Source organism: Cottoperca gobio, chromosome 3 (assembly GCF_900634415.1).
Source record: "Cottoperca gobio chromosome 3, fCotGob3.1, whole genome shotgun sequence".
Lineage (NCBI taxonomy): Eukaryota > Metazoa > Chordata > Actinopteri > Perciformes > Bovichtidae > Cottoperca > Cottoperca gobio.
The window spans coordinates 23,625,048-23,639,884 of record NC_041357.1 but is presented as its reverse complement, the minus strand read 5'-3'; the positions used below and the strand labels follow the sequence as shown (position 1 = coordinate 23,639,884).

Genomic DNA, 14,837 nt, shown 5'->3' with positions numbered 1-14,837 from the left:
TTTTCCCAAGTTTTAACTTTCAACAAAGGACTCCGTGTGTGTGTGTGTGTGTGTGTGTGTGTGTGTGTGTGTGTGTGTGTGTGTGTGTGTGTGTGTGACAGGTGACCAGTGTGTGGACAAAAGAAGGGTCAGTGGCCAAGTGCGAGCTCTTTTCTTCCCTCCGTGTCGCCTGCTTCCCAGAAATCTCTCTCTCTTACACACAAACCAACAGACATTGACATGCATGCTTACACACTGACACACATATACATTCAACTTGATCTGTGAGAGGAGAGGAGAGGAGCATATGAATGGACAGATTAATCAGATTATAGCAGAGACACACTTAAACAGCCTGTTCTCTGAATTAGCTACGGTCCTGCCTACTCCCTGTCAGAATATAAAAAGTGTGTGTGCGAGGAGAGAAAGAGGGGGGAGAGTAAAAGAGACAATATATTATCCGACACACATGTATACTTTGTGTATTTCCAAATTTTTGTTGACATTTTTGTTGCTTTTGTTGCATTAAACAGCACCCTTGTTTGTGTAACTAAATAATTGAGCATCGAAATACCAGCAATACAAATGATTGTACACTTTAGTACGGCTGCCCCTAGTCTACTAATATTACTTTAGTCAATTAGTCATTTTGTAATGCTGAATTACTTATTTCTAATAAAGTTATGGGCACATCTGTGACAAACACAATATTTAAAGTGATGCTTTTGCGTGATTGTTTGTGCGAAAATTCAGTTTGGTTGAACTCATTCGAAGAATTGCTTCAGTGGAGGACAGCCCTACAACTTAGAAACCCTTAAGTTGTAACAAGAAGATGGAAGCGCGCTGAACTGTTAAGCCCCATATGTAAAGGAAAAACAAGTCTGTGTGAATACGTGACTGATATATATTTTACCATGAAGAAGTTTCGATTTCCCCCTCAGAAGTTCAAAGAGTGCTATTCTTTATGTGCAGCAGGGCGGCATATGGCAGCCAGTGACCAGGGCTTTGTCTGACTATTGACACCAGAGAGATGCAGAGAGGGAGGATGTGAGTGTGTGCGACTGTTCGGGGCCGGAGGACAGCCTAACAATAACAAAGGACCAGCTTTAAGCCTGTCTCCTGTGATTTTCCAACTCAGCGAAAAGCTATTGTGGCACTGAAAAAAAGTTAAGTTAAAAAGCTTAGCATGGTATGTGCTAACAACTGCCTGCCGCTTGTGTAATACAAGCAAATACTTTTTGAGCAGTCACAGTCTTTGGAAGGGCAACGTGTCTACAACCACGGGGCAGGTCACTGCTCCAATGTGTCTGTAACTTGACTTACATATAATGTGACTGTATCATTATATGAAGGAATTAATAAACTTAAAGGGACAGTTCACCCCAAAATCAAAAGTACATACCTCTTACGTCTACTCATGGACGAGAGGCTTGCGTCAGCGCAAGATATAAACATTAACGGCGTCCTCCTCAACTGAGCTGTAACAATATCTAGCTGTGTACATGCACATAAAGTAGTTACTACATGAAACTGCTCACAACAATGTCTGTGGATTATCGTGAGTAACCAGGTCATGACTGCCGTAAAGAAACATTGCTGTTGAGTTTTTCAAATATATTATTTGGGCGCTTTTATCACCACAAGCCGAGTGACATCTAGGTCTATTATATTCCAGAGAAGTTGTGTGGACCCCGGGAAGACTAGCGACCACTTTGTGGAAGCTAATGGGGATCCAAATAAAGAACTAAAAAAAGAAAGGCAGACATCTCTACGGCTGATATCTCCAACACTCGATAACTCACACCAAAATAATCTGGATTGATAAATAGCACTCCAGGGAAGAGGGAACATTGCTCTTTTTAAATTTGGGGGTGAACTTTCCCTTTAATAGACTTTCTTTCCTATTACTTTAGTTTAGTCAGCAAGGCCATGACCTGTGTGTGTGTGTGTGTGCTAATGTGCTCCATGTCGACACTTAATACAGTTTGTCCTCTGTAATTTGTAGCAAAGTTCTGATCATATGTCATCCAATTTCACCGTCTTGTGTGTGTGTGTTTATATGAGACTGCGAACCAGATGAGTTTCTTTGATGAATACTTCTACACTCCCAGTGGTCTCTAAATGACATACACACAGACATCGAACGCACACACATCACATCACACACACACACACACACACACACACACACACACACACACACACACACACACACACACACACACACACACACACACACACACACAGTAGTAGTCAGGCAGGGGCAACCGGGACTAAATCCAGACTGGTGGTTTCTCTCTCCAGCTATAAATACCCCTCTGCTTAAAACAAGATCAGACACACACACACACACACACCCACACACACACACACACACACACACGCACACACACACACGCACACACACACACACACACACACACACACACACACACACAGACACACACACACAAACACACACACACTGATGCTCATGTACAGAGGCTCATAGAACAAAAACATTCATTCACAAGCACATCAACACACAGACTAATGTAAACATACATATGTAGCCATGCACATAAAGACACACTCTCTCTCTCATGAAACTACACACACACACACACACACACACACACGCACACAAATACTCACACACAAAGAGATGGCTCTGGCCTCAGAGGAGGCTAGCTGAGCGGTCTATGATTATGGGGTGTGTCTTTGTCTCATTTAGTGGTTCTACAAGGAGACAGTCTTCTGCTGTGTCAGACGAACACACACACACACACACACACACACACACACACACACACACACACACACACACACACACAACCCCCACACATACTGTATATGCAAATCCCAACAAACTATCATTTAGCGGAAACAAATCCCTCAGCTTGAATTTGTTGGATTTCCTCTATCTCTGTACGGGAACTGAAAATGTAAACTAATCTGCATATGAGACACATTTCTTTGCTTATGTTTAGCTTTGCCATCTTTTGTGATTAGGGATGGGAATTGATAAGATTTTTTATATATACCAATTCCATAATCAATTCCTCTTATTAATTGAACCTTTTTTGATTCCCTTATCAATTCCTGATAAATTGTTGGGTGGGAAAAGAGAACATAAAGGTTTGTTAGTGTCTTACTTTTATTTCTTTTGAGCTTTTTTTTTTCTGGCTCCGCTGCCAAACAAACTGAAACATGATACAGCGTTTGTATGACTTCACGTCATTGAGCATGCAACTGTCAGAAAGCATTGATAAGAGAAATCAATAGTCATGGAGTAACTAGGAACCCTAAAAATAGCTAAAGTATTGTTGTGCACACTAAACATGAACATGTTACTGTAAGGTAAAGACGCTGTCCTTACTCTTCATCTGTGCATGTAATCTTCTATAAGAAAAAGCAACCACGTATAAATAAAAATGTAAAATCACTCAACACCAGCTGTGCTATATTTCATTCCTCTTTTATTTTGGAAAAATATTGCGCTGTTTTCCAGTAATAAAAATGACAGGCTCTGTACATACGACTTTTCTCTTAAATACAACACAGTCACAGGGGTCTCAAGTGCCTAACACATACATGCATACATACATACTTACACACATACATTATCTGCCAAATAAAAACAATCCAACTTAAATTATAACAGGTTTAACAAAAGAAATCACAACAAAATGCAACACAAATAATTACATAATTAAATTAAAAGAATACAACTTTTTTTAGATAACAAATAAAATAAAAAACAAATGATCCTAACCAACGGCAGGCAGGGTGATGGTGTCCTTCAATTGGCTAATAGTGGAAGACTGGGAGTGAAAGGAGCGGGCAGTGCATACATGTGACACCACACAGAGGTATCATCACCTCTTCTGTACACACACACTCATACACACACACACACGCACACCTCCATAGTGCAATGAGGTCTTGGGAGTTAAGACTAATCCTTTATAGCTCGGCTTACTTGGAAACACAACAGCATCATCAGAGGAGAATTTTGTACTTGAATCAACTTTCTTTGGGTAGTTTTGTCAGTAAATTGTGGTCAAAGGAGCTGCCAGGAAAAATATGTAATTGGATAAGTACACTTCCCTTTTCAATTTTCAATTCAAAGTTGCTATATTGGCTATATTTTCAAGAAACAATGTTGCCAAAGCATTAAAATACAACAGTACACAATAAAAAATGATTTGTTTCACCATCTTTTCCTTTGTTCATTCTCTCATGCTGATTGTTGTGTTTCCTAAGTTGCCCTGCCCAAAACATTGCCCTGTGTATCACAACCTTCAGGGGTCAGGGGGCCAGTATGGCCCAACAGGATCCATGTTGGATCGATCTGCAGTCACTACTGGAGTCTTCAGTTCTCTATTTTACTGCTGAGAACCAGCTCAGCCAACATTGTCCATCAGTGCTGCAGAGTTAGAGATGCACAGCGGCCGTAGAAGTCCCACTGTTTTTGAATAAATTCTTAAGCAGCTGCAGTCCTAATGGAGTACAGGTACTTCTACTAATACATCATCCTTCATGCTGCGTTCAAACTACGAGCGACAAAGCAACAGCATGCTCGTCCTTTTCAATGGAAGACGGTGACATGAATCTAAAAAACGTTCGTCCGACACTTGTCGTTGCATGAAGGACGTGACGCGCTACAGATCAATGTTTTTTTAGCGCTTTAATGACGCTATGAAGCAACAACCAATCATATGTTTTTATTTCACCATTTCCGTTCCTCTAAAAAAAATGGAAGAAATTGTTATTGCTATTTATCTACGTCAACGAGCGCTTGATCAACACTTAAACAGCGACTCGCCGACAATTTAGCTGGCCACGCTTGGCCGTGTTGCTTTTGTTGCTCGTATTGTGAACGTAGCATCACTCTGCAGCACTGCACAGAACAAGAACTGTCCAATATCCACGACAGCTTTTACACTGCATTGTAAAACCACAGCACATAACAGTAGTACAACAGTACTTCAAAAGTTCTCAGTACTTCATAGGTACTACACTGTTCATTCAATCAGTACTCCAAAGGTACTACAATATCATCGGTCAACATCCAAGTCGATACTCCATAGTTCATCCTGGTACGAGCAGGAAATCTTCCACTGCTGCATGAGTACTTGTTCAGCACTGTTTCTGTACAAAGTCTGTACTAGTGCTAGTACTTCATCCATAGCACTGAGTCAGCATTAGACCTAACATCCATCGCAGATCAAAAATGTCAAGTATTCAGCCGTAGTACTACTGTAGTACTAAGTCCTGGCCAAGTCGGTACTGACTCTGACGCGCTGGCTCAGTAGCACCTTGGCTGAAAGTCCTCCGGTAAATCCCAGGGAACAGCAGCAAACAGCAGGAGTAAAACCTCCCGGACACAAGCTGAGCTCTACTGCTCAGGGCTGGTGTGTGTGGACCGCCATCAACCACAGGAAACTGGTCTGGTCTGGTATCATACCTGGGATACAGAAAGAGGAAAAGTCCGTTTTTAGTGTGTTTTTACTTGTGTGCTGGGGAAATTACAATTGTTCCACTGTATGATGGGCAGATTATTCTATGTTTGTACTCACCTCAGTAGCTATGATACATTCATCTTTTTGGTCCGACATGACATAGACCGACTGGTATTTGGTGTCGTTGGTACACTGGTACCTGCTGTCACTGGGATTGTGGTGTTCAACATCACTGGTCGACTGGAATTTGACGTCACTGGTCGACTGGTATTTGACGTCACTTGCTGCGTGATAGTTCAACTCGCTGGATGAATTATATTTTGCTTCGCTGCAGCTTGGTGACTCTTCTACTTGTTTCATTTCTGATGCATTGCTGCGGGACGAAGAAGAAGAACACAAAGAAATTCAAAAATGCTGTACTTTACAAAACAAGTCATATCATTTCTATCCATGCAGTTTAAGGCATGCACAATACCAAATTCCAAAGCAGTTTATGTAAAAATATATTTAGTATGTACCTGTTTTGTCTCTTCCTGTATCTTTCCTCGGAGTCGGACTCATCCAGCATTTCACATTTAACCTCTGGCCCATCGCGCTCCTCTTCTTTACACAGCGACAGCTCCTCAGGCCGCTGCTCGTGGACCATGTTGTACTCCACACTGGGATAGCGAGTCTTAAAGCCGTTCTTCTCCGATCCGTTGAGTCCGCTGATTCCACTCAGACCACCCAGTGACCCGCCGAGGTCCAAATGGTAATCCGCCTTCTTGTTGTTATTTTTAATTGACGTTGTCATCATAGTGCCCACGTCCTTGTCGCTACGGAGACAATTGTTGGTGGTCGTCAGGTTGTTCATGGTCTCGTGGCTGTCGCTGTGGACACTGTCGCCGTGGTGACTGTGCCTCTCCTGCAGTTTGACCCGGACGTAGACCACCAGCACGGAGCAGCCGATCAGGATCACCAGAACGAGGAAGACGCCGGCGCACACGGCCGTCCAGGGGAATCCACTGTCGTCATCCTCCTCGTCTTCAACATTTTCACCATCTGGGGAAGAATATCGACGATCTGGTCCATCCACCACCGGCTGACCCCTGGGAACCTCGGGTAACAGGAACTGGCAGTTGTGACCGCCGTAGCCAGGCACACAGGCGCACACGTAGCGGCCGCCACGCTCATGGCAGGTGGCTCCATTGTGGCAGGGGTTGTGATGGCAGCGGGAGATGGGGGAGCTGCAGTTTTTGCCAGTATATCCTGTAGAAGAAGCAGAGTTTAAGAGTCTAGAACAAAACCAATATGCAACTACTTAGAAAAAACGTATTATGTAAATCCCACATGGCACGTCTGTCGAGTGCTGTCATACCTGGAGGGCAGGTACAGGTGTAGCCGTTTGCTCCCTCCTGACACGTCCCACTGTTCTGACAAGGGAAGGACAGACAGTATCCAGAGACGCTGCTGCTGTCCTCACAGTTAGGACCTGAAAACCCCTCGAGACACTGACAGAGGTAGGAGTTCACCAGATCAACACATTCTGCACCTGCAGACGGGAAAGGGCATCGAGACAAAGACAGAGGATTAGTCTCTAGATTTTAATTCTAGGTTTAGGTTTAATTGCTTCCCGCTGTACAAAGCTGTCAGAAGGAGCTTCCTAACCCAGTTCACAGCAGCAGAGACAACATGTGATGAACTGATGAAACAGTGTTTAGCAGAAGAACCACAATTCATACATTCAGCCACACGGCATGTAACACAATTTGTTTAGGTTGGATTTTATTATAAGCATTTTATTTATCAGTAATATATTTATCTGTTTAGGACAATGAGATGTGATGTAATGAGATGTGCACTTTGTAAGGTGCTAAATAATAAAAGTTTAGTATTAGGAATTACTATTTTTAAACGGTTGTTTACAATTTATGCCAGTATTGAATTGTAGGTGAACTTAGAAACGCAGAAGACAACATACCGTTCAAACAGGGGTTAGAGGAGCAGTGGTCGATTTTCTTCTCGCAGTTGAAGCCAGCATATCCCATCGGGCACTGACAGAAGTAACCACCTTCAGGGTTGTCGGCACAACGCCCGCCATTGAAGCAAGGCCCATCTGCACAGGTATTGGCACTTAACTCACAGTTGAGGCCATAAAAACCAGGTGGGCAGGTGCACTTATAGCCGTTCTCGTTGTCCTATATTGGAAATAATATAAACAGTGGTTACACACAGGCTTGTTTCCATGAATATAAACTTTCCAGGCTCTTTTGTCTGAGTATAGGCCTACTTGTTTTTATCAACACATCACTTCTCTTGATTAATACTTACAGTGCAGCTGCCTCCGTTGCGACAGGGGTTTACAGAACATTCGTTGACCTGAATCTCACAGCTGGCTCCTGTGTTTCCAGGCAGACAAGAGCACGTGTAGCTGCCCTGGCCAGTGTTGGTACAGGTGGCTCCATTAAGACAGGGCTTATGGTGTGTACAGTAGTTCAGATCTGGAAACATCAAGAAGCAACATTAATATATACAGTTTTAAATATGAAACAAAAAGGGCTGATTGAGTGCCAACAAAGTAATGAATCTCTCAGTAAACTTACCCTGGTTGCAGAAGAGCCCGCCCCATCCCTCCTGGCAGTTACATTGCCAAGGCTGTTGGCAGGTGCCATGGAGGCAGCCTGGGTAACGGATACAGTCATCACAGTAGCGCCCGCTGAAGCCCACGCGACACCTAGGAACACAACATTCAATACATACTGTTAATAAGAATCGATCTGTCTATGATCCATCTAAGCAACTCCCAGATGTGAAGGACTTATTTTAAAATTGTTTGCGTTACTTACTTGCACTCTCCGGGTTTTTCACAGAAGCCATGTTCTTCATCACAACCAGGAAGACAGATTGCTGCAGGGAGGAAACACATAGTGACAGGTGAATCATGGGGAACGTTGGAAACAAACGTGTGTTTCACCTCCATCAGTTACAGAGTGCCTTTTCAAGTGGCTGCCTTTCTGTCTTTCCAATTAGTTTACCTGCTCACCTGTCTGTCTACAGTCTCTTTCATAAAACCAGACAGACGCCTGCGGCTCATGTTTGGTGGTTAAAGACACTCAAAGTGGAAAAAGATCAAATCTTCCTGTCATTCCTGACCAACGGCTGAAATGTGTTGGTCTCTGCAAAAGTTGCTGAAAATGTTACCTTTCAGCTTCATCCGCCCACAGGGAGCTTTGGTCACCAAACGGGGGAACCAGCCAACAAGCCCTCTCCTTTAACATGGTTGCTCTCCAACACAAAAGCATCCCACACAAAGCCTCCTTTCTCCCCTTGACTGTGGGTCAGAAGTCCCTTTTCTAACCCATGGCCCCTCTCCTCCTCTACCCCCCTCTCTCCCCTCCTACTTCTCATCCTTCTCTTCTCTCTTCCTCTTCCATCAACCTATCCCATCTCTTCTCTTCTTCCTCTCCTCTTCTACATTCATCCTTTCCCTCCTCCGCTCCTCCCGTCTCTCCTCACTCCCCTCCTTCTCCCCCCAGGGCCAGCTGGTCTGTGTGGAGCTAACCACCAGACAGCTGCTCCATTGTCTCCTCTCACCGAGCAGCTGCCCCCTCCACAACAATACACAACCCCGCTTGGCCAATCACCAGCCTAGGCCGCAACAATACAGGACCCCCACTTGGCCAATCGGGCAGGAGGTTTTGGGGCGAGGAGGCCCCAGTGGTCTAATGGAAGGCACGCGGCGTGTGAATTACTGAGGAGCCACTGCGGCTCATTAGAATGGAGGCCTCTGGTGCTATGGGATAACTAACTGACGCCTGTTGCACACGGGCCCTGCATTAGGAGGTGGAAAAAGTCCCTCAACAATAAAGATAGGCAAGTGAAAAGTAATTTTTGTGTTAGTTTATATCTCATAGTTTTGAGAGTTAAATAATACATTCTTGAGCTGATAGTGATTCCTCTCTGAACTTTAACTAATGGAAAGCATGCATTATTATTGTTCATGTACTGAGAAAGTACCCTGGGATCTGAAGCTCTATGTAAACATCAGCACCTCCTACTAATGACTCTGCTGCTCCTTCAGTTTATCTATCCCACAAGCAGCTGCCGGAGCATTTAAATATTAACTAGTGCAATACTACAAAGATGAACCGTTTCCTTTTATCTCCCATTTTCTCATGTTGCTCCACACAGCTTGATTTAGTGTTGGATAACAAGAAACCCACTTACGTTCAGTGCAGTATTGTCCCTTCCAGCCAGAGTTGCATATGATCTCCCCCCGCTCGCCGCAGGTGAAGTGGCCAAAAGCATCGTCTCTGGGCCGGCAGAAGACGGAGCAGCCGTCGCCGTAGTAGTGCTCGTCGCACAGGAAGCGGTAGGAGTAACGCAGCTCAGTTCTGCCACCTGTCTGTATATCCTTGGACCACTCTTCTCCCACAGTGAGGTGACGCTGAGTGGTGACCCTGCTGATCAGACGCTCAGGGTTGTCTGCAAAAGCCAATGACGCAGCTTGTTATTGGTCATATGTTATTACTGTTAGTGTTATGATTGAATGCTTACAGCATGGTGTTCTGCAGAACAACAGAGGGGGTGAAAGTAAAGTAAGTAAGACTTAATTTGTTAATTATATTTAAGATATCTGTATTTTTCTTTTACAGAAAGATAGTTACACATACATTAGTATATTTGGTTTTGGGAGGTGGTTTACTGCCACAAATAGAATATTTTAATATGGTTACAAGACAGTAAATAATTGAATGTTGCTGCCTGAATTAAAACAAATTTAAATAGAGTATAGGCCTATATGTTACACCTGGTGACTGCCAGATTTTTCATTATCTCCACCTCCCATGTTGTGGTCAGTTAGTCATCATTAGTGCAGAGATAAGAGGACATAAAGATAACAACAGCGAATATTACACTGTAGGGGCAAATCTCTGCTGGCACCTGCAAAAACTGTGGGTGGCCTTTATCCTATGTGATAAAAACCTCCAGGTGTAGAGAAGTTTGACACACACAGAGTGTATTTAAATCAAGTTATTTATCATCACATATAAATGTTTATATGCTCATATTTAGAAGGCTACAGAAATCATAAAACATGTCTATTTGGGAAAGACATGTAGAAAAGAAGTGTATGTAATTTGCTCTTGATAAGAGTGTCAGCATCATTCTCTAAAACATTCATCAAACTCTGTGTCGCCCTGACTGAGCACTAAGTGAAAAACATGCTACTGAGAGAAAACAATGCCACTATTAGCCTTCTGGCCTGTCTTTGAGTTACACTGCTGCCTTCTCTGGCTGTCACCCACCTGTTGCCAGGTCGTCCAGGGAGTCGGTGTGCAGAGCTTCAATGATCAGTGAAAACGTCCCCTGAGGAGAGACAGAGAGAGAGTCAACAGCTGCTCGGCCTGGAGGCCTCCCTCCCTCCACAGAGCAGCAGAGGGCCATTAGGAGGCCTCGCAATAAACTTCACAGCCTAATTCCCGTGTTGATTAGGGGCCTAATAAGGGCTACTACCTGCTCCTTTTTCACACCCCTGCTACTATCACACTCTGACACCGCCGTAAAACCAAACGAGGCGGAATTTCACGCTGCGCTGCCAATGATGTGCCAACTCAGAGGATGTTAAATTTCCCACCACGCCTGGTCGGAGGAGAGGAGCGTTTGGTGAAAACACCCCCCTCCCCCCCCCCCCTCCACATACACGCCCTCCTCCCCTCCCCGTTTTATCCTACCAAAGAGCACAGAAATACTACAATAGCCCCTCTCACACAGTGCTGACAAAGACCCTCACAAGTGTTGAGTTTGGGAGCATCTGTTGCGTTCTGCACTCTTCAAAGCTAATATGTCCCAATGGAATAAGACTATAATAACTTCACAGTCCCACAGTTTCCATTATACACCATAACACATCATAATACTGAGCACATGACACAAAATACCACAACAAAACTATCAATTAAATGCATATAGAGTTAATATTCTGCAGTGATCTTGCATGATAAGTTGTAGTGATGTCCCATGGGGGCATAGATACAGTATTGCAAATATTAGATGTCTTACCGGCCATGTGAAGGCGAAGGGGAAGCGGATTGGGTTGGTGAAGCTTTCCGCGTTGGTCTCCGGCACCTGGAAGGAGTTGGAGCCGAGGACGGGAGTCACAGCCCCGCCGTAGGTGCAGGGAGGCTCTGGGGAGACGTTGGCTTGGTAGTGCTTCAGACAAACCCGAAAGAAAGTCTTGCACTCACACTGCTGATGCTGGCCCTGCGGATGAGCAGAGCCTCTGGGGCAGCAGTTTGAGTTCCCCGGTATCCCTTTCTTGTTGAGAAACTCCTGCAACTTCAGCTCAAACATTCCGGAGCACAAAACCTAAAACACACAATCAGCAGTGTGTTTGAGACAGGTAACTTCAGGATGTATTTGGAAATATGAGCAAAGGTGTTTTAAAACTTTTTACAGCCACAAAAGTATGCAAAAATACACACAGCGTGCGTTTTAATAGCTTTTAATACTACCATGTACTCTTATTGAACCTACCTGGCAGGTGAGTAAGGAGAGAGTGACAACCAGGAGCAGACACAGGCGTCCCATTGTGTTGACAGCCCCTTCAACAAGCAGTGAAAGCTCCACAGGTCCGTGTAGCCCGGCTCAAACAATCATGGAGAAAGTTTTTTTTTTTTTAAAAGCTTTCCGTTATGTCAGTCAAGGTGAACTCTTGACGCGCAGGAGGGAAGATGAAGTCAAACTTTTCCTTTGGTGCGTCTGTCTTCTGCCCCTCTATTTTTCCATACGAGGCACGAGTTTTTGACAGAGCAGAAAAAAAAAGAAAGAAGGTTTTACAGCGTAAAGTAATCCTCAGCGGAAGGATCCCCTTGGAGAAGCGTGGATGAAATCCCCGATGGAAATATAAGAGAGTTAATTCCAGTCAATCGTTGTATGTAGGAGAAAGATCTCGACGGCCTTGTTTATTTTCCCACTTGATTGATAATGATATGCTGATGCTAAGTCTCCGTCTCTCTGTGCCCTCTCGGAATAACAGTGCGTATGTCTGATGGGTCTCCTGCCCTGCACAGGGTTTTATACCGGGCCAGCAGGCGAAGGGTAATAAGATGCAAATGAGCCCCTCTGCTCCTCTTCTTCCCCTCCCTCCACCACCACCACAAGTCCGCCCCGGGGCCATCACAAAGAAAGAGTTGGGGTGGTGCACACAACTTTTCTAAACCCGCCCCCCACCACCCCCCTCCTCTCTTTCTCTCAAAGGGACAGACCAAATGGCTAGTGAGCTGTTAAATGTGCAACAACCCCTTGCTTCCCCTGATGCCTCCCTCCTCCACAACACAACACACAGGGTCCATTTACATTCCGACAAATTCTTTAACCTCTGCACGAAATCCTCTACACCTCAGCATCAAGTGATTTATACACGCAGCAGCCAGTCCGACGGTGGCTTCTCATATTTGGGGTTATGCTGGCAAAGCCTTGGCTGGCCTGTTCCCTGCATGACCAGCCGGCAGCCAGCCGTCCCAACTGCGTTACAACGACCATCTGCTCCGCCACATTCCTATGGTGTTACCCCTGCCGTGGTTTTCACATGTTCACACCCCCAAAACAAGTCGATTTGTTCCTATTACGTTATCTTTATTTCTTGGTTGTATGTCCTACAGCATACATCTCCAATACCGTCTCTACATTATGTTTTATGTCATCTTACATAATGTGTAATTGCTTTAAATGCGGGTACTTACTGATGTAATGGAAAATACAAAAATCTGAGAGAGGGCATTTCATCGTTAAATGGGTCCTGTTTCACTCAAAAAAGAAGTATAGCACAGTGATATAACTTTATTTTATATCAAGAATATATTTAGAAAAATGTACAGTTCACTCCATAACTCCGATTCTACGTCTATGGTGATGACTGCCCAATTGATTGTCTGTATTTATACTCTTGAATTGTATTTTATTTTACCACTTTAAATAGATAAACATCAGCTTTATTTGTGTGTATACATATTTGCAGGTTTAAAAAAAAAACTCTGAAGAAAATCGAAAGCATGCGCAAAGACGCACCAAAATACGCACACACGAACACACCTAAACCTTTTCCCCGCATGCCTCTGGATTTCTCTTACATACCCTTAGGTAGAAGCAGTAAAAAAAAAAACTTGGTGGTGTGTCACTCGCGTGGCTGTCATTAAGGGACTTTGTGAGGAGAAGGAGGGGGAGGAGGATGAGGATGAGGAGGAGGGGAGCCATAGAGGGAGTAAAGTTTTTTTTCTTTGTGCTTTCAGCTGTATGGTAATTGGGCCGGCAGCACCTGCTCCCTCACAATAATACAACACCAGAGAGAGCGAGAGAGAGAGCATGGCCGGTTGCATTAACAGTAATCTTACAATATGTTTGATAACAAAATATCACTTTTTCTGCATACAATTACAAGAGATAAACATTATAGACTTCAGCTACTGTGGACACAATATAAGTCCCTGAAATAATACTCTGTGTAGGCTAATATGGGAGCATAACACTGGCTCATGGACTCACTGTCTAATTTGCATATCTGTTTGTATCCGCAGAAAAAATGTGAGGAAGAATTCACACTTGTTGGCATGAGGTTGTTATGGGCTTATCACTGGCTGTGGAGCATGCTGGTATGTCATGAATATTGTCCATCTTTTATTAATTAAACCTAAACATAAGCAAATTAAATGTGCTCTGCTGTTTTGTGATTCATTAGTGCCTCATGAGGTTATGATTTATAAGGCAAGGAGTATAGCAATTTATTATAAATGAACACAACTTTAAGATACGGCTGAGCGATATGGAGAAAATAAAATATCACAATATTTTTCACCAAATACCGTGAAATACTGTAGATGTTGTATAATTGTATGGTTGATTATTGATGCTTTCACAAAATATTTACACAATGAGGTTTTGATTAATATTCATCAGTAATGATTAAGTGAGTAAAGGCAAATAATAGAAGTGTCTGGAAATTAACATTATTTTACTGTAATGCAGCCTTTAAAACCATCAAAAGACAATACTGAGGCCATATTATAATATTTATATAATATCGATATGTTGCCCTACTTTAAAAGTAAGAATAGTTCGTAAATCTAAACAAAAGGTGGAACAAAGTTATTTATAAAATAAAACTAAATATACCTGTACAGAAACACTGATCTATCTATCTATGGCCACACATATCCGTATGACAGAAACGTATGCCGGCGCATATGAAATATTGGCAATAGGTTGATATATTGATGAATTAAGGGTAAGTTGTGATCGTTTGAAGGACACAGACGATACGCCGAACACGCCAGACACACGCCAGACATACGGCCCTGTCACACAGCTCCGTACGGCAGGAACATGCCGCCGTATATGAAAAGTAGCTCAAAATTTATCAGAGTCCAAATATGTCCA

General features: G+C 43.5%; 1 protein-coding gene across 1 annotated transcript; it reads right to left on the bottom strand.

Moving 5' to 3' along the window:
* Positions 1–3,420: 3,420 nt before the first annotated feature.
* Positions 3,421–11,993, bottom strand: LOC115003996 (delta-like protein D). Its single transcript, XM_029425952.1, has 12 exons — positions 11,940–11,993; positions 11,466–11,771; positions 10,712–10,772; positions 9,630–9,887; positions 8,249–8,309; positions 8,006–8,136; positions 7,734–7,903; positions 7,384–7,600; positions 6,781–6,954; positions 5,942–6,671; positions 5,541–5,796; positions 3,421–5,428 (listed from the first exon to the last, which is right to left on the bottom strand). Exons 1-12 carry the CDS (start codon positions 11,991–11,993, stop codon positions 5,423–5,425), a joined length of 2,424 nt encoding a protein of 807 aa, XP_029281812.1. The 3' UTR covers positions 3,421–5,422.
* Positions 11,994–14,837: the final 2,844 nt, after the last annotated feature.